The sequence below is a fragment of the Heloderma suspectum genome, chromosome 3 (assembly GCF_057233095.1).
Source record: "Heloderma suspectum isolate Gila_16-S chromosome 3, 16-S_ref, whole genome shotgun sequence".
Lineage (NCBI taxonomy): Eukaryota > Metazoa > Chordata > Lepidosauria > Squamata > Helodermatidae > Heloderma > Heloderma suspectum.
Window position 1 is genome coordinate 259,340,171 of NC_139460.1, and position 24,205 is coordinate 259,364,375.

At 42.1% G+C, this 24,205-nt stretch overlaps 1 protein-coding gene across 7 annotated transcripts in view; it reads left to right on the forward strand.

The window, feature by feature from the left end:
* Positions 1-23,346, forward strand: part of SLF2 (SMC5/6 complex localization factor 2) — a 40,887-nt gene extending 17,541 nt beyond the window's left edge. For 6 of the 7 annotated variants that reach the window (XM_084846471.1, XM_084846472.1, XM_084846469.1 and 3 more), the window contains 15 exons: positions 1,229-1,311; positions 2,414-2,518; positions 3,323-3,490; positions 4,162-4,264; positions 6,080-6,155; positions 6,785-6,926; positions 7,555-7,660; positions 10,088-10,264; positions 10,774-10,871; positions 10,987-11,071; positions 13,836-13,961; positions 16,516-16,593; positions 17,666-17,752; positions 19,779-19,847; positions 21,404-23,346. In XM_084846471.1, the coding sequence (XP_084702597.1) occupies positions 1,229-1,311; positions 2,414-2,518; positions 3,323-3,490; positions 4,162-4,264; positions 6,080-6,155; positions 6,785-6,926; positions 7,555-7,660; positions 10,088-10,264; positions 10,774-10,871; positions 10,987-11,071; positions 13,836-13,961; positions 16,516-16,593; positions 17,666-17,752; positions 19,779-19,847; positions 21,404-21,439 (1,539 nt within the window). In that variant the 3' untranslated portion in view covers positions 21,440-23,346. The remainder of the gene's footprint in view (positions 1-1,228; positions 1,312-2,413; positions 2,519-3,322; positions 3,491-4,161; positions 4,265-6,079; positions 6,156-6,784; positions 6,927-7,554; positions 7,661-10,087; positions 10,265-10,773; positions 10,872-10,986; positions 11,072-13,835; positions 13,962-16,515; positions 16,594-17,665; positions 17,753-19,778; positions 19,848-21,403) is intronic. The other variant, XM_084846470.1, reaches the window with a different exon arrangement.
* The last annotated feature ends 859 nt before the right edge of the window (positions 23,347-24,205 follow it).

The following is a 24,205-nucleotide window of genomic DNA, read 5'->3' on the forward strand; positions in this document are numbered from 1 at the left end:
TATGTGTCGTCCGGTCTCCCCAGCCCGTGCTCTGATGTCCTGCAGCTAGACAGCTGAAATCGGCCATCTAGCCACAAATGCAGGGCAGCTGGAGCGTGGCAGTGCATTGGATAGGCGGTCGCCTAAGTGTACTTTATTTTTCCTAATCATCATAGGGGAGGGTTGAGGGCTGTCCACCTCTCCCTCCTACAGACCACCTAATCATTACCAGAGTCTGTCTGTCTTCTCCAGTGCTTTCAGTGCTACTCCTCATACTGGCCTGGTTCGCACAATCACCATGGTTTGTTTAATCCCCTGCATGTGCAGGGCACGATTAGCCTGGGCGCAGCTTGCAGTGTCATCTGAACCTGGGCAGTATGGCTTGTTGGAGGGGGCAACAACCCTCAAATTACCCGTGGCCTGTTGTTGGGTTTTGTTCCCCCACTCAACAGGCTATGTTGCCCAGGTTTGGTAAACACAAAAAGCTGTGCCTGGGACAGTAATTAGGCTAATGGTGCCCCGTATGCACCAGGGATTAATCAAGCCATGGTGGCTTGTTTAACCCGCACTGATCATGCAAACCGGGTTGTCAGTCTTTCTCCCCTCCTCCATGTTCTCTGCTTCTGATAGACCCAGTTTGCAGGATAGCTGCATGGCTAACAACTCCCAATATCCCTGAGAACCTTCGCTGGTGCAGCTTCCTGTGTTTTCTGAACCCAGCCAGCATGGCTTGTTTGAGGGGGCAGCAACCCTCAAATAACCCATCGGCTGTCATTGGGTTATTTGAGGGGTGCTGCCTCCTCTCCAAGAAGCCATGCCGCCTGGGTTCGGATGCCATGACAAGCCATGCCAGCAAGGGTAATTAGAGAAATCCAACCAGCACACTTGCTGTGATCATGCATACCAGCCCCTGCTGCTCATCACATGTCTCTGCTTTCCCACCCCAGCCCTTATCCTATCCAGCTGTGCTTAATTTCAACCAGCTAGTGTGGTCAAGGAGTCAAATCGTTTATCTCCCTCTTTTGGTCTCATTACTTAGTTTTGAGGAGCTTCTCCCACTTCCCTTAATTTTGTCAGTAGTTGAAATGTTTTTTTCTTGTTTTGTTTTACTGATTGCATATAAGCTGCCCTGGGAGCCCTTTTGGCCGAGGAATGGAATAAAAATATTTTAAATATCTAAACAGCGATTTAGAACTTTTAGTCTAGTGGTACTTAATAGAATATTAAAAATTCAAATACTTTTCTTCAGCTTTCCAAATCTTCTGTTGAGACTGGGGTTTCTTATATGAATCAGCTGGAGCATCTCTTGAAGGAGAAGGAGGAGCTCAGAAGGTATGCATGCCTGTATCTCTTTCTTTTCCATCACCATTACCGCAACCAAGGATCACCTTTCATAACATAACAGTTAAGGACATGCAGCCCCCAACAGGAAAAAATGTCCTTCATTTAGTTTTTCAGAAAGCAATAGGATTAATGAGCTGAAACACTGTGGATTCTCAGTTGAGTGTCTTGCTGTCTGCAGAGGTCCCTGCCTGTAACTTAGGTATGGTCTTGTTAGTAGTTTTACTCATTCAAGTTAAATATGTAACGGTTTGCAACACTGTTATATGAATAATGAAAGATCTTAATAGATTTGGTCTAGAAGCCTGCTTAGTTTAATAGGTTTCCTAGTGGTCACTTGATGGGAAGAATAAATATCAGCTTTGTACATGAGACTATTTGAGGGTCAGTCATTCCCCACATTCCATGTACTACCTGCTTCTACCATCCTTTCCTTATCATTGTAGCAGAGCTATCTTGGGGACTGTTCTGCCTTTTAAAACCAGGACTGCCTTGGTTTGCTGTTTCTGGTAGAGAAAATCAGGACTGAATTGGCTCTCTTCTGACTTTAAAGGCCCTTCTAGGGCTAGAAGAGGATTGTGCTTGCAGCTAACATAGTCCTATGTTACTTATTTGTGACAGTACAGAGCTATTTGACTGCCACTCTCTAAAACAGCTTAACGTGTCATTTAAAATAAATTAGGAGGGGTATCTAGGATAGTGCTGCTATATTGCCAAGTCACTTGGGTGGTGGAGGAAGGGATAGAGGTAGCTTGCCATTTATCTGTCCTAGGATAATTAGTTTTCATTCCAGGTTGTTGGTAGGTTGCATAGTTGCCCCGAGAAACATGGCTTATTGTATTGCAGAGTTTGTACATAGAATGTGTATTGTGCTCTTGATTCTTCTTGAAATAACCTTGTAAAACAGGGAAAAGTACCTGTCAGTGAAATTTAGTGATCTGCTCTAGATTGCCTTGTCAGACTCTTGTAACAGACAAATGTCAAACTGGACTGTTTGCAAGAGGGAAATGTTCAACTATTTAAAGCTGCTCCGCAGTATGCTGTTATAACCAGAGACCAAGGTTCTTTTTAAATACCCTTATCTCCATTGCAGGGCAGATGAACTAGAGCAACAGCTACAGCAAGTCGAATGGGGAGATGAAATAAATTCTCTATCTGAAGAACAAGCTGATGATGGCAATCTATCTGCTGAACACAGGTCGCCCTAATTTTAACAATTTGTTACCTTTCTCATGTGGTTACACTCAGTGAAATTATGCTTCTCTCATTGACCAGTGAATCCACCCCTTTTGTCACCTTTTTAACTATTTCTTTTAATGACATCTGTTTGGGGTCCATTCTTGTTCACTGTTTATGTCCTATATATAACTGGCTAGCAACTGTGATGTGAGGTCATGGTCTGGTTCAGACAAGCAGCTGTAGTTGAGGCAATGGCTTGTTTGAGATGATCAACCTAAACCAGGGGTGTACAATAATTTCAGCCTTGAGGGCCTCACATGATGCTGGCTCATGGGCTGAGGTCCACACACACATTTTGAAAGCATGGGGGGTCCTTTTAAAGCACTCTTACCTCCTTTGAAAGCGCTCTTGGTTTGGCCTTGATGTCTTCCCCATCCCCAATCTCCTGAACCTTAAATTAAGCTGCCACTTCAAGGTGAGTGAAGGAAGCAGGAAGGAAAACTGGCAGGAAGACAGTGAGGCACAAACCACAGAGCATGGCACCTAGAACATGATTCCTAAAGACTACACTCTGTTGCAACTCACTGCCTTCCAGCTATCGCTTCTTTTTCCTCACCTTAGCAGATTGATTAAGCTACCTGAAGGTAAAGGAGATACTGGGGGCTACATAGAGAGAGGTTGAAGGCTGCATGCAACCTGTCTAAATGTGGTTAAGTGATCACCTGAACCAGGTTAACTAACCTGAAGTGGACAAATGTCTAGAATAACTGTTCCTTCAACTGTTTTAAGTTTTATACATTGAAGATATAATTTTATATTACAGAGCATTTTTAGAGAGATTTTCAATAGTCAGTGATGCTATTCCTGACCAGCATCCAGGAGAAAGTATATTTCAAGTAGCACATGCTGGGAAAATCTTCAGTCAGCATAACCTTGATTTGAGGAAGACTGGATTTCACCCCCAAAATCCTATTGAAAAATATCTTCTTGGGTAAGAGTGGACTTTATTTTACTGGTTTTCTTGTTCTTATAGTAGCAAAATAGTATCTGTGTATATAGCCGTGTAAGTTGTTTGATATTTTCCAGAAATGTAGGAAATGCTTTGTTTGTAGTGTATATGCTAGCCTTAGTTTCTGGGAATCTCCTATTAGACATGTTTTGGGGACTGTATATGTGTATATGCTTATGTGTCAGTCAACTTTGTCTTGTCCTTCGTGATCAGTTCATGGATTAATATTGTGTAATGCTTTCCAGCAAGCCTAGTTTCTGTTGCATCTGACCTGGCTTAGGCAATGCTCTAGGTTCTCAACTATCTCATAGGACAATCTGTTAACAAAGGCAACAGAACTTGCTGTGCAGTAGTTGGTTGCTTGCACAACTGTTTCCTAGGACTCCCACAGATGAGGCTAACATGCAGCCCAGCTGCATTTACTAACCTGTTCCCAGCTGGGAGCTTTGAATCTCTGCGTAGTATCCAATGTTAGTCCTGCATAGAGTAGACCCATTGAAACGAGTGAGACTTAAGTTGATCACGACTAAGTTAAGTCCCGTTCATTTCAGTGGCTCTACTATGTGTAGGACTAACATTGGATACCACCCTCTGGGTTTGCAGTAGACAGACTAACTTTGAAAACAAGTGATTCTTGGTGACTCTTTCTGCAGATCAGGAATAACACAGCAGCTTTTTGTAATCATTGAAGGCTTACTGAAGTCTGCTTACCATAGTTCTCCTTGTCCTGTCCCAATTTTAAAATGGATGTTTCAGGTAAGATGTGTCTAATTTCATGTTCTGGACTGGTGGCATTGTTAACCCTGAAGTAATATTGGTTGTGAGCTTTAATTGGTTTACATCTTTAGCTTAGTTTTCTAGATTGCCTACCTACCCCTACCCCCCAGTTTCTGGAGCTTGATTTCTTGCCAAATCTGAGAAATACATGCAATTTTTCCATTTTAGCTAATATTGCCACATACCGCAATGCCTCACATCTTGATTACATGATTTTGAAGGTGGCTTATAACACATCAAAACTGTCAGGATCCCCGTTGCCCCAGCCAAACTTCAAAAGCCAAATCAAGACACAGACGAGAGGTTTCAATCCATGGCTTTTAATCCATTACTTCAATGGGTCATACAGATGCAAATTGTCAGTGACTCACAGTCTACAAAGAAATACCTTAAGGGAGTTCAAAAGAAAGCTACAAAAGTTGCCCACCATTTGAAGAAAAGGTGGGCTTACTATCCTAACTTAAGGGGTGCAGGGGGAGATCTCCCTCTCGTGAGGCCTCTAAGCGCAGCTGTTCACGCTGGGCTAATCGGGCAGACCGTCTAAGCTTCACCCCTGCCACCTCTCTCTTGGCTCTGCGTCTGTGCCTGGCATCTAAGAATTCAGGCTCTCCAAGCCCCACCTCTCCCTGTTCGCTATCTCTCACAGGGTGTGTGTGTGTGTGTGTGTGTGTGTGTGTGTGTGTGTGTAAAGGGGCCCTCTCCGTCCAGCTGGGCCTTTGAAACCTGAGGAGTCTGCCTATCCATGTCTGGTCAAACCTGGGAAACTTCCTCCCCCACGTCTTGCGGTTCTTCATCAGAATCTGAACTACTCTGCCACTCCCTGCGCTCAGAGGCAGCCCTGACAAAAACAATATAAACAAATAGAGACACGGATCATTCTCCAATTCTCCTATTGAAATCAATAGTGCTAAAAAGTCTTAACTTTGGTTGGATTGTATTGAAGGCAGGCTTGAACAATTCTGCTTGCCATGTTCACCTTGGCAAGAGTCACACCACCCTTTGAGCATGATAAGCAGCCATTCATCTTCCCAGCTTTGAAGCAGCAGAGGTGGATGCAGATCGTCCTAACAGTTGTGCGGTGATCCCCTTCCCCTCTCCAGTTTCAAGATTGGGAGGAAGGCTGCAAGTTGCTTGACAGCTATGTAGCCAGACAACTTGGAGAGCCATGGCTATGCAGGACCAAACAGACTCCCCCGCCATACAACTCTGCTGGTCCAGAGTAGGAAAGGCAGTCGGGGAGGAGTAAGTATCACTGCTGGAAGGTGCTTGAAACAACCAGCTGCTCTCTTCACTGGCCCTTCATTCGGGAAGGGTCAGTAGGAGCATTTTTGTTGCTATGTGACAGCAGTAGGGGTGCCTTCAAGCAACAGCACCCAAGGTAGCATATTGCCCTCACAGGGAAATGGGGCTTGCTAGGAGAGGATGGGGTTGGGAAAGGCTGGTAATTAAAATGTTTGGCTTGGCCAGCAAGGCCAACTAAAAACTATGGACCCTTGGCCCAAAATGTTTACTCCCTTCTAATATTGTGCCAAATGCAGCTTTAGCCAATGTGCATGTGAAAACTGTTAAATTCCAACTTGTCTTAAGAGACCAAAACTGGAACAGCAGTGGACACTATTATTTGAATTATTCAACTTTCTATTTGTTAGCTTCATTTAGGTGCTTCAGATCTCTAATGCATCAAGCTATATTTCAGAATTTCGGTATCTCAATAACGGATACTGAATATGTGGAAACTCTTAATTGGGTATATAGAAGATTCCCTTCAGTTTGCTTAATGTTTTTCTCAAACAGATGATGTCAATTCATCCAGACAGCTCGGTTTCAAGGAAGATTTTGGATGTGCTGATGACTTTAACAATTAAAAGTGGTGAGTATTCTAAAGCTAAAATATGAGAGATGATCCCATGTGTAAAAATTAAAGTTAAAACGCTTTAATAATCTTCTCACTTATCACACACAATTTGATTAAATTCTGCAGTCTAAGCTAGCTAAACTAAAAATGTGAAGTTTCTATCCTAGATGCTATACAAACATACACATTTTGGCCTGAAAATGCCATTTAAGTAAAAGGTGAGATACACACTGTGAGGAGGCTGTTCGCACATAAAAATTATGTAAATAATTCTGTATCTTTTCTTTGTAGATGTACATATATATTTTCTGCTATCTTTCTTGGGTTAATCATGTTGACCATTTATTTGCTCCTCTGAAGGTCACTGTCTTTCCCTTTATGTAGAGCAGATGTATAAGAGTGGTAGGAAAATGTTAAAAAAGAATACTTCTTGCCTCAGAAAATATAATTGCTGTGACTTGAAAAACATGGTGTGCTCATATGACATTCTGCTATTTTTATTTCTATTCTATTGCGTTTCCACTGCTGTATTCAGAAATTACTTAGAAGCAGAGCTCATATCTACATTAGGAGAACTCCTTATGTTCACATTCTCAGTTCCTCTGATTTGAAGAAAAAACTGTCAAATGCTCTCTTATCTGCAGCTTCAGCTGGCAATGACCAACCAAAGCCATGGATTCCATCACTATTTGATATAGCAACTGTGCTAATCAATATGGGCGTTCCCTTCAGTGCACTGTTTCCTCTGCAGCATTTTCAACCTAACTTTACTGAAGACAATATTATGTAAGCATCTAGTACAATAGCTGTTTTTTTCGGTGTGCTTTTTGTTATAGAGTACCATAGAAATCTTTGTTATTGTGACTTCTCTGGTATTTAGATTAGTGTGTGTCTGAGGTTTGCTATCTCCTAGCCCCTACTCCAGCATAGAGAGTATGAAAGAGTCAAGGAACAATACTGGTTGCTCATTTCCTCTTGCCCATTTGTTTTAACAGGAAGTTTCTTCTTTCTGGTTGGCATTAGTGTGGCCATTCAAGTGAACCGAGTCAACTAGGTGCACTACTGATATCAGTGATAACCTCCCTTATGCACTTGTATGAGGGTTGACTTGCACTGGGGCTGTGGCTAGAATAACATTGAACTACTGCCTAACACTGATAGAGATTTTGTTGGCCTTATATGCTATATACTTAAGGATTTTATGCTTCATTTTATAATCCTTGTTTTGTCACAATGTAATTTCCCCTGTCCTGAGATCTCGAGATGTAGACTCGCATTATATAGTAGAACATTCTGTCTAAACTTTATGCTTCAAAATAGCTCTCCCTAGTCACATTGGTTGGTTATCTTGAATAGAAGTTAGTCTCGCTGTAGTATAATAAAGTAAATGGAAAAGAGATCCTTTTTTCATTAGGTCTCAAATGCATGAAACTGTGAGGAAACAACCAAGTGGAGACATCTTTAGAAACTCAAGTCCTTTCTTCTTTCTAGTAGACACCAGCCTTTGTAATATGGCTAAGGTGAGGATGCCTCCATTCTTCCTATTTTGAAAAGTCCTCTGTGTTGTGCATAATGGTACTTCTGCCATCTTGATTGCTGGTGGTAATCATAATTCTCCAAGCTCAAGATGTATAGCAAAGTGTTTGTGTAGTGAGCAATATTTATTTTTTATTTATTTGATTTAAAACATTTCTATCCCACCCTATATCATTAAGATCTCAGGGCAGCATACAAATAAAATCAGTGTAAACAGTATAAAACAATAAATAATTTAAACACCTAAAAACATATTAAACTACTAAACAAGCTAAAACCAGTTAAAATCTAAAACAATAAAACAGTTAAAACAATGTGCTAGGGAATGCATTTAGCCCTCAAAGGCTTTGGTAAAAAGCCACGTTTTTACTTGTCGCAACGAGACCAATGTCTGCGCCAGTCGGGCCTCCAAGGGGAGAGCATTCCACAACCGGGGTGCCACAGCGGAGAAAGCTGTCTCCTACATCCCACCATAGTGTATGTCTCGTACTGGTGGGACGCAGTGGAGGGCCCCTCCAACAGATCTTAGTTCTTGGGCAGGCATACATAGGGAGAGGCGCTCCCTCAAATATCGAGGTCCCAAGCCGCTTAGGACTTTAAATGTCATCACCAAAACCTTGAATTCCAACCAGAAGTGTATTTGTGGCCAGTGCAATTCCTTTAAAACTGATGTTATATGGTTTTTATGAGGTGTTCCGGTCAGCAGTCTAGCTGCTGCATTTTGCGCTAGCTGCAACTTCCGAGTTGTCTTCAAGGGCAGCCCCATGTAAAGTGCATTGCAATAGTCTAATCAGGAAGTTACCAGCGCATGTACTACTGTGGCTAGGTTATCTCTGTCCAGGAAAGGCTGTAGCTGGCGGATCAGCCGAAGCTGGCCCCGAGTACTCCGGGCCACGGAGTCCACGTGGGGCTCCAGTGACAGGGATGGATCTAGGAGTACTCCCAAGCTACACACCTGCTCCTTCAGGGGGAGTGCAACCCCATCCAGGACAGGTCGCTTACCCAATTCCTGGATTTGGGAACTGCCAATCCACAGAGCTTCCATCTTGTAAGGATTCAGCTTCAGTTTATTGGCCCTCATCCAGCCCATTATAGCCTCCAGGCACTGGTCCAGCACCTGCACACTCGGATGACAAGGAGAAATAGAGCTGAGTATCATCCGCGTACTGGTGACACCCCACCCCAAAATTCCTAATGACCTCTCCCAACGGCTTCATATAGATGTTGAACAGCATGGGGGATAGAATAGAACCCTGTGGCACCCCACAGCTTAAAAGCCATGAGGTAGAACAGGAATCCCCCAATACTACTCTCTGGTATCAGCCCTGCAGGCAGGTAGGAGTGGAACCACTGTAACACAGTGCCCTGAACTCCCATCCTGCAGAGCCGATCCAGTAAGACACCATGATCAATGGTGTCAAAAGCCGCTGAGAGATCCAGGAAGATCAACAGGGTAGCACTCCCCCTGTCTTTCACCCAGAGTAGGTTGTCAGTCAGAGCAACCAAGGCCATTTCAGTGCTGTAGCCTGGCCTGAAACCAGGCTGAAATGGGTCCAGATAATCAGTTTCCTCCAACAACATCTGAAGCTGCCCAGCCACCACACGATCAAGCACCTTGCTCCAAAAGGGGATATTGGCAATGGGGCAATAGTTCTCACACACCAGGGTCCAGGGAGGGCCTTTTCAGGAGAGGGTGCACTACAGCCTCTTTCAAGCAGCAGGAACCACCCCCCTGACAGAGTGAAGCATTTACCACCCCCCAGACCCACCCAGCCAATCCACCCCTGCTAGATCATATAAGCCAAGATGGCCAAGGGTTAAGCTTACATGTGGTGGCCTGGACTGATTCAAGAATCTTGTCCAATATATCCTTTTAGGGTACTTAAAAATAGGAAGCACAATCTGGCCAACATTAAGCACTTTTTGTGCCCCATTGTTTTCAGTATGAGAAATTTAGCCACATGTTTAATTCTCCTATTGACATCAGTGAAGCTTAACTTTGTATCATGCACAAGGTGTTTAATTGCTTGTAATATGGAGCCAGATGCATCTTTAGCCAACATGTGTATATAGTATTTGGGAATCACAGATAAGCTTGATTTCTTGTGACTGGTATTTGCTGCCAGTCGAGCTGTAAACAGAATAATAAGTAGCAGGTGCTCTTGACTGCTAACACTTTAAAAAAAGCCTTCATTCAATGAAAATTCAGATCTACTTTATTGGTGATAAATAGAAGTTGACCTGAAGAAGGTGGCTAGGTTCCAGTCTTTGATTAAGGAAAGTTCACTTTCCTTAATCAAAGTTCGAAGTGAAGGAAAAATCACTGTCTGCAGTTTCAATATACACTTGAGGTCACAATTAATATTGCTTAAACCTTCTAAAGCCATTATCTCTCTTTTATCCTCTTAAAGTTTCTACGACTGTGTATAAGCATATACCCAGAAGGCTACACAGACAAAGATATATTTCTGTTACTCTTGCTGCTGTTTAAACTGAGTTTGGAAAAAGAGCTGAAACAATTTCCCCTAGTGGACTTGGAGTGCCTTATTATAAAACTGCTGGAAAACATCAGGGAGTGGGATACAAAGGTAACATTTATAATTGTTTAGTGTAATCTGTGTAAACTGAAAATTTTACAAAAACCCCTGGAATCAGTTAAAAGGATTTCTTTACTAATGTATTTGGCTGTGTTTTGTGGAATTGATACTTTGGCAGAGCACCTAAACTTTAGGTCCTAAAGAAATATAGCACTTAAAAATCAATCCTTTTACTGGTAAATGCTACTTATGTTGGATGCATTTATTGGAAATCTTTTTTTTTTGGTCTGGTAAGAGCTGGGTGTATTACACTATAGCTATGGTAGAAATTGTGATAAATGATGATCAATTTTTGTCTCTATAGTAGGCATGTATGTGATAAGAGTAAACCATTCTGTTCCATAACATGCTATGAAAATGCTCATAAGTTGGAATACCATCTTTAAAGAAAAAACATTGACTTTTCTGTGCATTCGGCTTAACACTTGCATACACATTGAAGCTGGTTTTAGCAACTGCACTTGAATTCTTCTAACAGATGTTTTCTTTCCTTTCTAAAGATGGCTGAGTTATGCCTGGCAATAAGCTACCTATCCAGCCATCATCATGATCTCTTGTGGCTGGTTCAGTTTGTTCCCAATTGGATAACACGTGGAAGGTAAGCCTTTACTGTAATGCAGTTCAAGATGTGATAATCTGAACATAATTTCAAAATTTAAGCAGAAAGCACAAGGTTGTAGTATATTATCTTTACTTAAACTTTACTTTTCCAGACAAGTAAGAAGACGTCTTAGCTTGGTAATAATCTCAAAGCTTCTTAAAAACCATGGGAACATACCCAGTAGCCATGATCAGCAGGTAAAGTATAAACTTATTTATTAAAACATTGGCTTCTTAGACTTAAGTGTATTACGTTATCTGGTGCTTCCAGATGTACAGCTCCTAGTGCTACCAATTAAAAGGCATTGTGCAGTTATTCTCCTTAATGGATTTTTTGTGGGAAAATGCAGGAGGATTACAAATGAGAGGTGACGTTGGGCCAGTTCTCACAACACCAAAAAAGCTAATAAGTCACGCTAGCTTGATAACCACCCTTCATGTGCTGGTTTTGTGCCAGCCCAGTTTACATAATTAACCTTGCTGGGTGTGGCTTCTCATGTCATCCGAACCACTAAGGATGGCTTGTTGGGGTAGTTACCAAATCCCCCAGAACCCATGGCCTGTTGTAGGGTAGTTTGTTAACCACCCCAACAAGCCACCCTCACTGGGCATGTTTGCATGGCACATCAACCAACGATGGGTAACATGCTGCACGCTGTTGGTTGTTTAGCTAACAATCAGCAGTGCGTGGTTGGTGCACCTGACAGATGATTGGGCGCACCACCCACAGTGCGTTGGTTGTTTCCCCCTCCCTTGCTCCTCGGTCCTCCACGCAGCTCCACCTGGTATCCCAGGGGCTTGGCTACAGAACCTGTCATCTGCCTCCAAGTCCCTGTCCCCTGTCTGATCGTGATCCCAGCCACGGTCCCCTTGCCAGTGACAGCCCCTCCAACTCTGTCAAAATTGCACTTTGAATGGGCTGTCACTGGCCCCCCTTCGTTCCCCCCTGTCCCCATTCAGTCACAGCCTTTTTGGACACTAAATCCTACCACCCCACAAGTGGGGAGGTGGGATTTAAAGTCATAACCTTGGGCTTGAAACGTGGCATGCATGTCTAGAAAGTTAGGAGGTACATGCATGCCAAGTTTAAGTCATTTGCCCAAGGTTATGACACTTTAAATCCCACCTTCCCATTCATAGCCTTCTCACCCATCCACTGCTATTATCATCATCAGTACTAGTAGTATTTCCCCAGCAAGATAGGCATATTGCCTCTGACACTTAACAGTAGTATATAGTCATCCTATCTAGTAGGCATTAATAGCCTTCTCCATCTACTGCCATCATCATCATCATTATTATTGGGGGAATGTTGCAGGAACACGATGTCCCTGACTGCTGTCAGTCGCTCAGCAGAATTGCGATACAGCAACGTGAAGTTGGGGGGAGATAAATCAGTAAAGGAAGTGGTTCCTTTCCTATGAAAAACCAGTGCCCTGCTTCGAATCCCCACATGAGCCCTGTGGATAACCTTGCTTAGTGAAGCCTCTCTATTCTGGACAACCACAATGTTATTATAGTGAAACAGCAGCTAGCTGATAAAAAGAAAAGGGCTGTGACTGGGATCATGGTCAAAGCAGGATGGGGGATGACGAAGGGGGGACAGTGATGGCCCCTCCAAAGTGCCATTTCAGCATGGAGGGACTGTCTCAGGCAAGGGGAAAGGGGCACTGGGAGCGGCTTGGTCACAATCACGAAGAGCGATTGCAGCAGCACTTGGCAAGGGCTGCAGGGGTTTCTGCTGCGCTTGCTGAGCAGCTTGCTGCCCAATGCCCTCTACCCACAATGGATTGGGTATCCCAGGTTCAGATGACATGCCAGCCCATCATGGGTAAAACAACCCCTACTGCAGACTGTGGATTATCAGGTTGGGTTGTTTGGGAAAAATAACCCACCCTGATAAAACCGGTCCAGGTTTGCACGACACACTAACCCATCATGGGTTGTTCCAGAAAACAATCCATTGTGGGTTAGCGTGTTGTGTGAACCCATTCACTGGATTCGGACGACATGAGAAGTTGTGGCAGGGGTCTTGAATTGGCAACCTGGTGCCTGTGGGCAGCGTAATCCACTGAGGCTTAAATAAACCATGGTGGGCAGCAGTGAACATGTGAACCAGGTCATTCTCTGGACACCCATAAAATCCCATGTTTGAGGCAAGGTGATTGCACAACAAAAGCCTCATTTGGGAACATCCTTGATCTATTTAACCTCTCATTTCGTGTTATGAACCCTGGGAGTATAGTTACCTTCATTGTATAATTTATAAATAGAGAGACAGTTTGTCCAGGGGCAAAGTGTTTGGTTCTTACTAATCTTAGAGGTGCATGTTGGAGCCCCCAGACAAAACAGGGAGTTGGTTGCAAAACGTGCCCAATTCCTCCTCCTCGGCCCACATTGGAGCCCACCATTTCAGAGGGAGGTCCTCACTGGTCTTGGCTATTTTTGCCCACACTGCTGCCCCTCTCCTATTTCCCATCACTATCCTCTAGGCCTTTATTTTCATAGCGTGCAAGTTTCTAAGCTACTGTATTGTTGTCTGAGGTAGTTGTTATTATTATACACACACCACATTTCTTAATAAATCCAAAGCAGTATACATCTACCTTGCTTGGATTTCCACTCAGAACTGCCACTCATAATTGACTCTCCTTGCTCTTACCTTATCTCTTGCTCTCTTCCTGATGCTTGTTGTCTCCCAATAAGTGGCTTGTTTTTTTGGTTCCTCATACATATGACCTCAATTAAATTAAACATTAGAATCCTGAGAATGCTCAGGATCCTAATGAAAGCCCATGAGCCAAACAGATGTTTCAGAGGCTGCACAAATAAAGATTTGAGAGACCCTGATGTATAAGATTATCCTCCAGATGTATTTAAAGTGGCTTAAAATAGTGTTGCCAAAAGCCAGCAAGTAAACTATACTCTTCTCTCATCTGCTTTTCTCCTTGGGATTAAATAGATGTCACTTCTATGTAAGGATCTAGTGAAGATGAAACCTTCAAATCTGTTAAAGAGAATCTCTGAAACATTGGAACAGCATGATGATCTTAATAAACAGTCTTTTCTTTCTGAATTTGAACCCCAGGTAATGTCAGGTACCATTTCTGAAACAACAGGGTCCAGAAATTAAATTCAAGGCATTCTGGGAGCCATGTGTATTGATTGCTTGCATAAGAGATGCTCATATGTCGCAAGGTTCTGAGGTCATGTAACTAGGAGTGCTGATCTAGATAAGGTGAGAAATGGTGGAGAAATCCGCAACAGAACCAAATGAGTTCGGATTTTTATGAATCCGATCTGGAGATTCTGCAGTGGATTGGCTTTCCCCCTGTTGGGCAGATTCCGCAGACTTGTGGACCATTTTTCTAACTTTTGGGAATTTTGTGCAAATTTTGTTGTAGAAAAATACGCATTTAAAAAAAAAAAAAAAGCCAAAAATGCACATCTCCCCCTTAGGATAAAGCGTGGAAATGTGCATTTTGGGAGAATTTGCACATGTTTTATCCTTGCAAATTTGCACAAATTCGGAAACGAAAACAATCCAATTCCGTCGATGGGTGGACAACAGGACAAAAGGCGCATGACAACCTGCGAAACAGATGGGATGGATTTTACACTATCCATATATTCCTAGACATGGCAGGTGCAACTTGAGCTGAAGGCATGCAAGGGCAAGGTAGGATGGACTGACTGGATTAGAACAAAGAAAGGGCTGTTATTGGGTTTTTTGTTTAATATTTTTGTGATTGCTTTATCATCATCATCATCATCAATGCTTTTTCTGCATGCTGCAGTGACAGCCCCTTCTTGTGCGGGAGGGAGGGGGAACACCTATCCATTTTGATATATGATAGAAATTCTCCAATTGCTCTGACAACAACTGATCAAGAAAGCTTTTACAGGGATTAGAAGAGATCATATGGTTTATCCTAGCCAATCAAATGTTGGAGTTTATTAGGTAAGAGTGGTAGGTGGCAGTATTGCAACCAAAACTCTCCCCACGACCTGAGTTTGATCTCAGCAGAAGCCGGGTCTCGGGTAGCCGGCTCAGGTCGACTCAGCCTTCCATCCTTCCGAGGTCGGTAAAATGAGTACCCAGCTTGCTGGGGGAAAGGTAGTCACGACTGGGGAAGGCAATGGCAAACCACCCCGCTATAGTCTGCCATGAAAATGCCAGCGAAAGCGGCGTCCCTCTAGGAGTCAGCAATGACTCGGTGCTTGCACAGCAGGAACCTTTCCTTTCCTTGGGCTCAGTGCAGTTCCTTTCCATGTATTAGACCCTGCCTAAAAACACATCCCTGCTTTTAAGATCTGTGGGTCCAAGTCCCAGTTGATACATATTTAGAACTAGGAGTGAAATGCAGATATTGCATCTTAGATCAATGCTTCTGTCATCAAAATGTGTCTCAGGGTGGTGTTATCGCCTGCTAAAATGATTGCTTAGTTGAGCACTAGGTCTGACTACACCAGGATATCTAGACTTGCGACTGGCACAGTTGCTGGTCGCTCTGCTGCCTATGGAACAGCGAAGGGGTAGAGTCCTCCTATTTCCCACTGAGTAATAATACCTAGTGAGCTTGCTTTTGGCCACATCATGGTAGGAAGTAAAAGCAACATTTGGGCTCATATCAGTACCACTGAACTTTGTGGCTAAGGGTGCTTCCAGACAGAGGACCCCGAAGTATATTGCGTAGCTATTCCATCTCTTCCTAATGGATTTTCTGTAGTAAGAAAAAGGATGGAAGAACCAGTGAGAAAATACAGGATTGTTATAAAATGGTAGATGACATCAGGACCCACCCACCACAAAATTCTATGAGTGAGGCAGGGCAATTGCACAATAAAAGCCTTGTCTGGAAGCACCTGATGTTTCTGTTTGATGCATTGGAGCAGGGTTGCTTTGTAAGGTTTTGTATTATTGAAAGCTGTGTTTGCTAAAGCCACAATAAAGAAAAGGCTGATTATTTCTACTTCTTGCTTACTTTCCAAAGTCATATTATAGATCTGTATATTATTGGAAGATTGTTTTTAAAACCACCAAACATTCTTAGGGCTGATTGAAACATAACCCCAGACTGTATACCAGCTGCAAATGGGGGTGGGAATTGTCAGCTCATATGGTTGACTTGTTATGATAATGGACTCCTGATTTTATTGTAAATACGTTTTTTCCCAAGATGGTTTAGACCAATAATATTCTGATTCTGGTTGTGCATACCTTTTCTGACTAGCATAGTCCCTTTAGTGTAAGCTGGCAGTGTTCTATTTCCATAGACATTACTGTACATAACTCCAGTTTACACTAAAGGTTCTACATGCCCCACTTCTCCACCTGCTGGGTATGAACCATCTCTTAATGTGACTTGTGGGTGGTTGAAAGGGCAAGACGTAAGTGGTGGATTACTTAGCAGCATGTGCAATCTGCTGTCATATCACCTTGGTAATATATTCTGTTAAGTTTTGTGTCCAGTAGTATTTCAATAGCATATTTGCTAGGCTGTTTAGCTTTCATTGAGGTCCTACAAGAGTTGAACTATGTATCATGAGAAAACTGATGGGTTTGCCCCACCACCACCCATGAAGTTGGCAGCATCCAAACAATTAAGATTTATACTAAATATTTTCTGTTCATCTTCTAGGCGTATTATTTGGCCTATGTTCTTCTTCACTTGGTCAGGGAAGCGAGCAATTCTGAGGTTACAAACTCCAATCAAAGAGTAAGTAATTGGTTCAAGTTACTTGATAGCATGTGAGGGAATTTTTGCATGAAAACTTATGCGCTATGAAATGTGCTTATAACAAATGCACTGTGGAGGTGGTCAGCGAGTTCTGGTTAGGGTTGCATTCTTCATTTAAAGAACAGGTTTGTAGTCTGGGGATGCCTTGAGATTCAGCTTTCCTCATGAAAGCTCAAATAGCTTCCATAGTATGAAGTGCCTTCCAACAATTCAGAGTGCTGGCCCTTATCATAAAGCATAGGTTGTTGCACTCCCAGCTCCCACCAGCCCCAGCCAGCATGGCCAATGATCCAGGATGATGGGAACTGCAGTCCAACAACATCTGGAGGGTCACAGATTCCCCCACTCCTGCCCTAAATGATCAAAATGATTGTGTTTTCACATATGAATTTGCTTGCTAAGATCACCTGCTGAGGCTTTTCTCTCTAAGTCTCCCTGCCTTCAGAGGTTAGCCAGATAGCTACTTGAGAGATGGGCTTTTCTGTGGTTGGCACCCTCCCTTTGGATTGGTCTCCCTAGAGATATTTGCCTGGCACTGTTTTTGTCATTTATGCATTGAGAGTGTCCTATTTTCCCCAAGTTTTTAATTAATGGTGGCCTGTGGGGCTTGTATCCTAACTTTTAACTCCATGAACAGAAGGATAGTTGTGCTTATAGAAATACTCTTTTCATGAGCACAACTCTCTGCTTAGGATCCAAGCTAGAGTCTTTAAATGGCCTTGCTGGATCTTATTTTGTGCTGCTTCATTAGTCTTGTTGTATTGTTCATTTATATTAACCTTTTAGGATGTTTACTGTTTAATTTGCAAGTCACCTTAAGGATTTTTATAAATGGAAGAGCAGGGTATAAACCTCTTAAGTAATACCTAAATACTTACGAGGGACAGTAGTTTTACGAAGTGCTTGGTAAATCAGAGATAAAGTACACTGAAAATATAGCAAAAAATTAACTTTTTAGGGAAGATATTAATTTGAAATGCTGTGTCACTTATATGTTTGATCTAGGAAAAATAATTGAAGTAATGGAGTTAACATGTTTACTTTCATTTAGGAATGGCTGCTGAAACTCTGTAGCACTTTGGAAAAACATGTGAAATGTGATATTAGGGAAGATGTCAGGGTATTTTATAGAACTAAGGTGAGTTGTATTTTGCACAGATGAGTCCTCCAAAGACTCTTCCTGCTTTTTTATTTCTATACACAGTCAAATATGAGTACCCTTGTAAGCTGGGGCTGGGTGGGGGGTTGCTTCCATCAGTTTAATGTCTTATCTTGGTCAGAACATAGAAGTTCTTTGGGGCTTCTGAGCACTGATTTCAGGGCTGCTTCTCATTCTAAATCACAAAAGAACATAAGAGTCATGCTGGATCAGACCAAGGGTCCATCTAGTCCAGCATTCTGTTCACACAATGGCTGACCAGCTGCCCACAGGAAACCCACAAACAGAACATGAGTGCAACAGCACCCTCCTGCCCATATTCCACAGCAACTGGTGTACATAGGCATACTGCCTCTGGTACTGGAGGTAGCACATAGCCATGAGGACTAGTAGCCATTGATAGCCTTCTCCTCCAGGAATTTGTCTAACTGCTTTTTAAAGCAATCCAAATTGGTGGCCATCACTACATCTTGTGGAAGCGAATTTATCTGTCCTGAATCTCCCACCACTCAGCTTCATGGAATGACCCCGGGGTACCAGTATTATGAGAGAGGAAGAAAAATTTCTCCCTATCCACATTCTCCACACCATGCATAATTTTGTACACCTCTATTATGTACCCCCTTACTCACCATTTTTCCTAGCTAAACAATCCCAGCTGTTGTAATCTTCCCTCATAGGGGAGTTGCTCCAGCCCCTTGATTGTTTTAGTTGCCCTTTTCTGCACTTTTTCCAGCTCTACAATATCTTTTTTTTAGGTGCAGTGATCAGAACTATGCACAGTATTCTAAGTGTGAACACACCATAGATTTGTATAAGGGCGGTATGATATTGGCAGTTTTGTTCTCAGTAAAGTACACTTTAGGTCAGTCTTGCATTTTTAGGTGTGAGAGTAGATTTAAAAACCTGATGTTGATCCTCAAGTAGGTGATGTTGCATGATCTGGGCCTCTTAAGAACAGAAAACACATCTTGAATAATTTGCAAATATCCCTGACTTGTATCTTTAAATTGGCAATATTGAATAATACCAGATGTAGACAATATATAAAAATGCAGTGAATGAGAAAATTGTCCCACCTTTTAGAGTCCTGTGCCTCCTGATTAATCTGCTGTCATCATCCTTCTAATTATTAGTAGGTTTGGAAGTGTACTTGGGCATCTATCTGGAAGTGGAAGTGAGAAATAATCATAATCATTCCCTTTATTTCCAATGTTCGGGCAGTGATTGCCATTGCTTATGTAGCCAAAACTGCACCATTTACATACAAGACCCCAAGGTTTTCAAGAAGTACAAAAAATATTTAGGAAAAAAACACTAAGGTCCTGGGGGGCAAAGACCTAAAGCCGCTCAATGAGGACTTGACTATGGTCAGTAGCCATGAAATGCTGACTGACATGGGGTGGGGTGGAAACTCATGTGGGAAAGGGAAACGGATTGTTGTGGATGAGAGCATGGCTGACTGACTGGTGGGGTAGCTGCAAAAGAGGACAAGGCATAGTTGTGTAGGAGAGAGAACTTGTCATGTAAGCTACACCTACTGAAATCCCTGCTCCTATACAACTATTAAGGGCGCAGGAGCCCTGGCCTCTTTTGCATCTGCTACCCTATTTACTGGAACAATGAACAAGACCACTCCACACTGCAGCATTTTGTTACAAGTTCCCCTTGTAACCTTTGAATCATTTTGGTGGGAAATGTATTCAGGATTAATGAATCTAGAGAATTAAAAGCAAAGCTCTCTTCAGCTCATAGTTCCATAAGTAGTCACGTTGCTTGGAGTTATCTGCTGGCTCAGTTGTGCACTACAGATTTTTGCCAGGACACAATTGGATTAAATCAGGAGAATTCAACATACGCAGTGCAATCCTTTACATGTTTACTCAGACGTAAAGCCCCACTGTGTTCAATGTAGCCTATTCCTAAGTAAGTGTGTGTAGGATTGTAGTCATAATCATTCTTTTCCTCAATAGGTTATAGTCAGTTTGTGCATTTCTCTTTCTAGGTAAAAGACTTGGTTGCCAGAACATATAGCAAATGGCAACAACTGATAAACAGTTCTGGGCCTACTCAGGTACTGTGCAGTTAAACCAGCTTTTCATGTTACTATGTGCACTTACAGAAATACTGCTTACCTTCAATTAATAGTGATGGCACAGATTTCTGTAAGGATATCTCTATGCATGTTATAAGCTAGGAGAAGGTTACTTTGCTTAGGGGTGACTCTGGATCAGGCAATAGAAATCAGTCAGTTGGGGATGGAAGTAAAGAGTAAAAAAGTTTTGTGGTTGGGGGTGTACTAAGCATCACAAAAACTCAAAACTCTGCAACAGAGTGGGAAGTCTTAGAGCTAAAAGTGTAACTAACACATTAGCTGTGGAAATGAAAGTTGTACAAATGTGCCTTTTCACAGTTACGTGATAAGCAGCTCACAAGGAATTGGAAAGATAATTGCTTTTGTGCACCCTAAAACGAGCATAGGGATCTTAGCACTGTGCAAGATGAAAATCTAAATGTCTTGTGTCAAATGTAATATAAAGGGGGCAGGGGGCTTGTGTTTCTCAAAAGGCATCTGTGTAACACAATGAGAGAAGTCCTTAAACATGAATTTTAACTGAAATGTAATTAGAAGGAACAGCTCCAAACAATGTGAAACAAATCTTGCACTGTCATGTTGTAAAGTATGTCCTATTGTTTAGAGCAGGGGGAGAGCAATCCTATGGCCCCTAGACATCGTCGGGGTGGGGTATAAGATAGTTTGGATTTCTGGATCTGAGCTGACCATGAACCCAGGAATCCAAGAGGAGGGAAAGGGGGTGGTTCTGTGGCCAGGGACGGGAGGGGACTGGGGAGGCCAGCTTACAAAAAATCCTCCAGCCTCCCCAGCTTCCTTCCCTCCCACTCCACAGGGTCCCAGCTAGATGGAGGGAAAAAAACCCGTCTAGGAATAATACAGAGCAGGAGAAGTGTGGAGAAGTTCACGTCCATGCTCCTCCCGCTGTCAGCTTCCGAGTTTGGAGACTGATGAGCATCCTGATAGGATTGCACCCTGAACGGTTTAGGACCATCCAATATTTCAGTATTGCTAAGCAGGTGTGTGCCTGGTCAGTTCTCTGGATGGGAGATCACTGGGAATCCCATGTAAGAATAGAATACATAAGTATTTTTATTTTTTTGTAAACCCATTGCTTTTGTAAAAAAACTTATGTTTCCTCAAAGTTGCTTTGCTTGCTTTTCAAAAGTATGTACTTCATAGGGCTGTCAGCCAATATTGATTGGTCTTGAATAGATTTAAATTCAAACTTGAATATATGTGCCTTTTAGAGATGCTGAAAGTGCAAGATAGCTTTTGTTAAATTGTAAGTTAGTACTTATTGTTAGAAAGAAAAGCCATCTTTTACTCTCTTACAGCTGCATGCTGAAAGTAAAATAGCTTCAATAAACTAAAAAGTGTGTGCTTAACTAATGAGCGGGGCTGTATGTTAACCAGAGCTTTCATTGATTGATCTACCAATTAAAGTAATTGTAAAGCTTGCTGTTGATGCGCTGTCATTTGTCTACCAATTTCGTTGTTGCCACAATTGCATTTCTAAATGTTCTGAACCCCGCATCCCAATCTTTTTATTTTAGGGGAAGATACATGATTTTTGGGTACCAGATTCTTAAAATGGGTAATTCAGAAGGTCGAAACGGATGGTATGACCAAGAAAATAAGAGGACGAAGACTACAGTGTGGGCTATGTAGAGGAAACCCTGTAATCCAGACATCACTTTCACATGGGTCAATATGATTCTTCACCCTCCTGCAGCAATTTAACTGAGCGGCTTTGGTAATTAAGATTACCTTTTAAAAATGTATTTGACACTGGAGATGTAGCCTCATTCTGTTTGTAAGAAGAGTATCTTGTTTTCCTCAAATCAGTCTGAATTGAATGGTCAGGGTAGCCTTATTTTCTTTCCCTTGCTTTTCTTATTCTGTAGAACTACTCTTATACCTCTGTTATGCTTTTCCAGTGGATATAGCTGCTACATTTCCTATCATGAAGCAAAGTTTAGAAGCAGTTATGAATATTATTTATTTTGGACATTAAGTGGATGCCTCTCTTCTGACCTTGCAATAACGCAGTTCATGTGGACGTGGCTCTCGTATTACTCACAAAGTAGCAAATTTAGTGATGGCTTTGAAATAAATGAACTGTTAAAGTAACCTGTGTTCCGAAAGTGGTTGAACACTTCAGCTACAGTCCTGTACAAACTTGGAAGCAAATCTTATTGATTCTGTTGGGGTTTACTTCTGAGTAAGTGTGGCTAGTATTGCAACCTTACCTTTATAGACACATTTAATCTCTTGAGCAAAGGGGTTAGTAAAACAGACTCAACAAGCCCAATTTAAGTTTTCAGGAAGTTAGCAGGATTCATGCTGGTTCATACTCGGCATTAGATTATGCGTATATATTAAATGCTAATATAAAAGATCACTGCTAGGCAATAGTCTGGGGAGTATTTTGTGTGAAAATATACATAAATTCTGAAGAGTTTATTCTCTGGTCATAGCACTATGTTGATTTGAATATTTCATAGGCAGGTCTTAGTCTTATGCTAGTTAATATAATTTTCAAGTAGCATAGATACATATTCACTAATTTGACCTGTATATTTTATTTTGTGTGCAATTTTATATTCTGAACACTTGCACTGCCATAACCTGTGAATAAACACAATTTTAGAAGCCATAACAGAAATTAAATATAATGCTGTAGATATGTCTAAAATATTTGATTTTTACATGTTTAAATCAAGTTGTTACCTATGTCAAGTGGAAGTGTGCAAAATAGGTTGTTAAATCAAAACACACAGTACCCTTTGCTACTGTCCAAGGATGCAGTTCAGTGCTGTTAAATCAATGGGAGCTTTGCCTTGGATTTTAGTGCAATGTGCTTTGTACCCCAAGGGTGTGAAAACATTTCATATTTATAGTCCTGTTCAGAGTTTCTCTATTTCCAATATATCACAGATTGGGTGGGCAATGCTACCTCCAAAGGGATGAGTTTCTTAATTTTTTTAAGAAGTTCATGGGTAGATTTTACTGACCCTGCATTCCACAGCCAGTATCCAAAAGACCTTGGGCATGCTAGCAGCATTTCTGCTCTGATGGGGGAGTGTCTGCTTTTCCCTTTCCAGCTGCAGCACCTTGCACTACTTTGAAACCTATTCTAGAGGCTCCTCTGACCTCAAGGAGCAGCTTTTCCAGCAAGGAGCTGCAGTTTGAATGAAGGCTGGAAAAGCCTTGGTGTTGCCTGCACACCATGCATAGCCGTCTGGGTTCTGGCCTATATTTAAAAGCCTCTTTTGTTAAATTGTAACTTTGAATATGCTCTTACATGTATTTTTAAAAATCTCATTACTTATATAAAAAGTACAGAATATGCCAACTATCTCCAGTGGCAGTTTACTGTATCTGTGTATTATGGGAAGAGCATTTGTACTGTTTTTTCAGTGCTTGGAATTATGCCAGTTTAACCACTTTTTTTAATGGAATGGAACTAAGTGTAAGAATAAAATATAAAATAACATCTTTGGTGTCTCTGATATCTACATTACACATATGGGCATCTGCCAGCATAATCCAGCAGAAGCAATGTAACACTTTTTACACTTTGCTTCTGAGGGGTGGAGGGAGGCCACGCTGTACAAATTCTTAGCTGGGGCATCTTACAAAATGCTGTTGGTTGACTGGTACTAGGATCAGTTCATTCTGGCTTTGCATTCCTAGATACTTGAGACATAGGCATGGCAACACAACTTTACTTCTCATAAGCAATGCAAGAGACAAAATAAATTGGCATGCCTTAAGTAACCTCTACTCGTTCAAGCTTATTGAGCAGATTACCAAACTGTTCTGGTGAGCTTTCATCATTTTGTTTTTATGGTGGAGAGTACCTGGTTAACTGGCTTTCTACTCCTGTTTTCCTTGGCCCAGATGAACTACTTTCTGTGAGAACAAATTCACTAGATAGGAATTTTTAAATCTACATAGGCCACATTACTTATGCCACATGCCTCTTCTGTTGCCCTAAATTTAGTTTTTTTAAGAGTGCTATTAGCTCTGTGTGAAGGACAAGGTGCTTGGTGAAGTCCAGTCGACCACCAGTGTGCTCAACCCTTGCCCTTCATGGCTTATTACATCAAATGAGGGGATGTCTGGCTGTGTCCAGGAGGTTGTACACCAGGAGGTTGTAAAGATAACCTTGGGGCCAGGTTATCTGAAGGATCACCTCCCATATGTGCCTGCTCGGACCCTAAGATCATCTTCAGGGGGTCATTCTCCATGAGCCCCTGCCGAAGGAATGAGGCAGGCTACCTGGAAGAAGGCCTTTTCTTCTGAGGCACCCCAGCTGTGGAATGAGCTCCCTAGAGAGGTTTGCCTGGTGC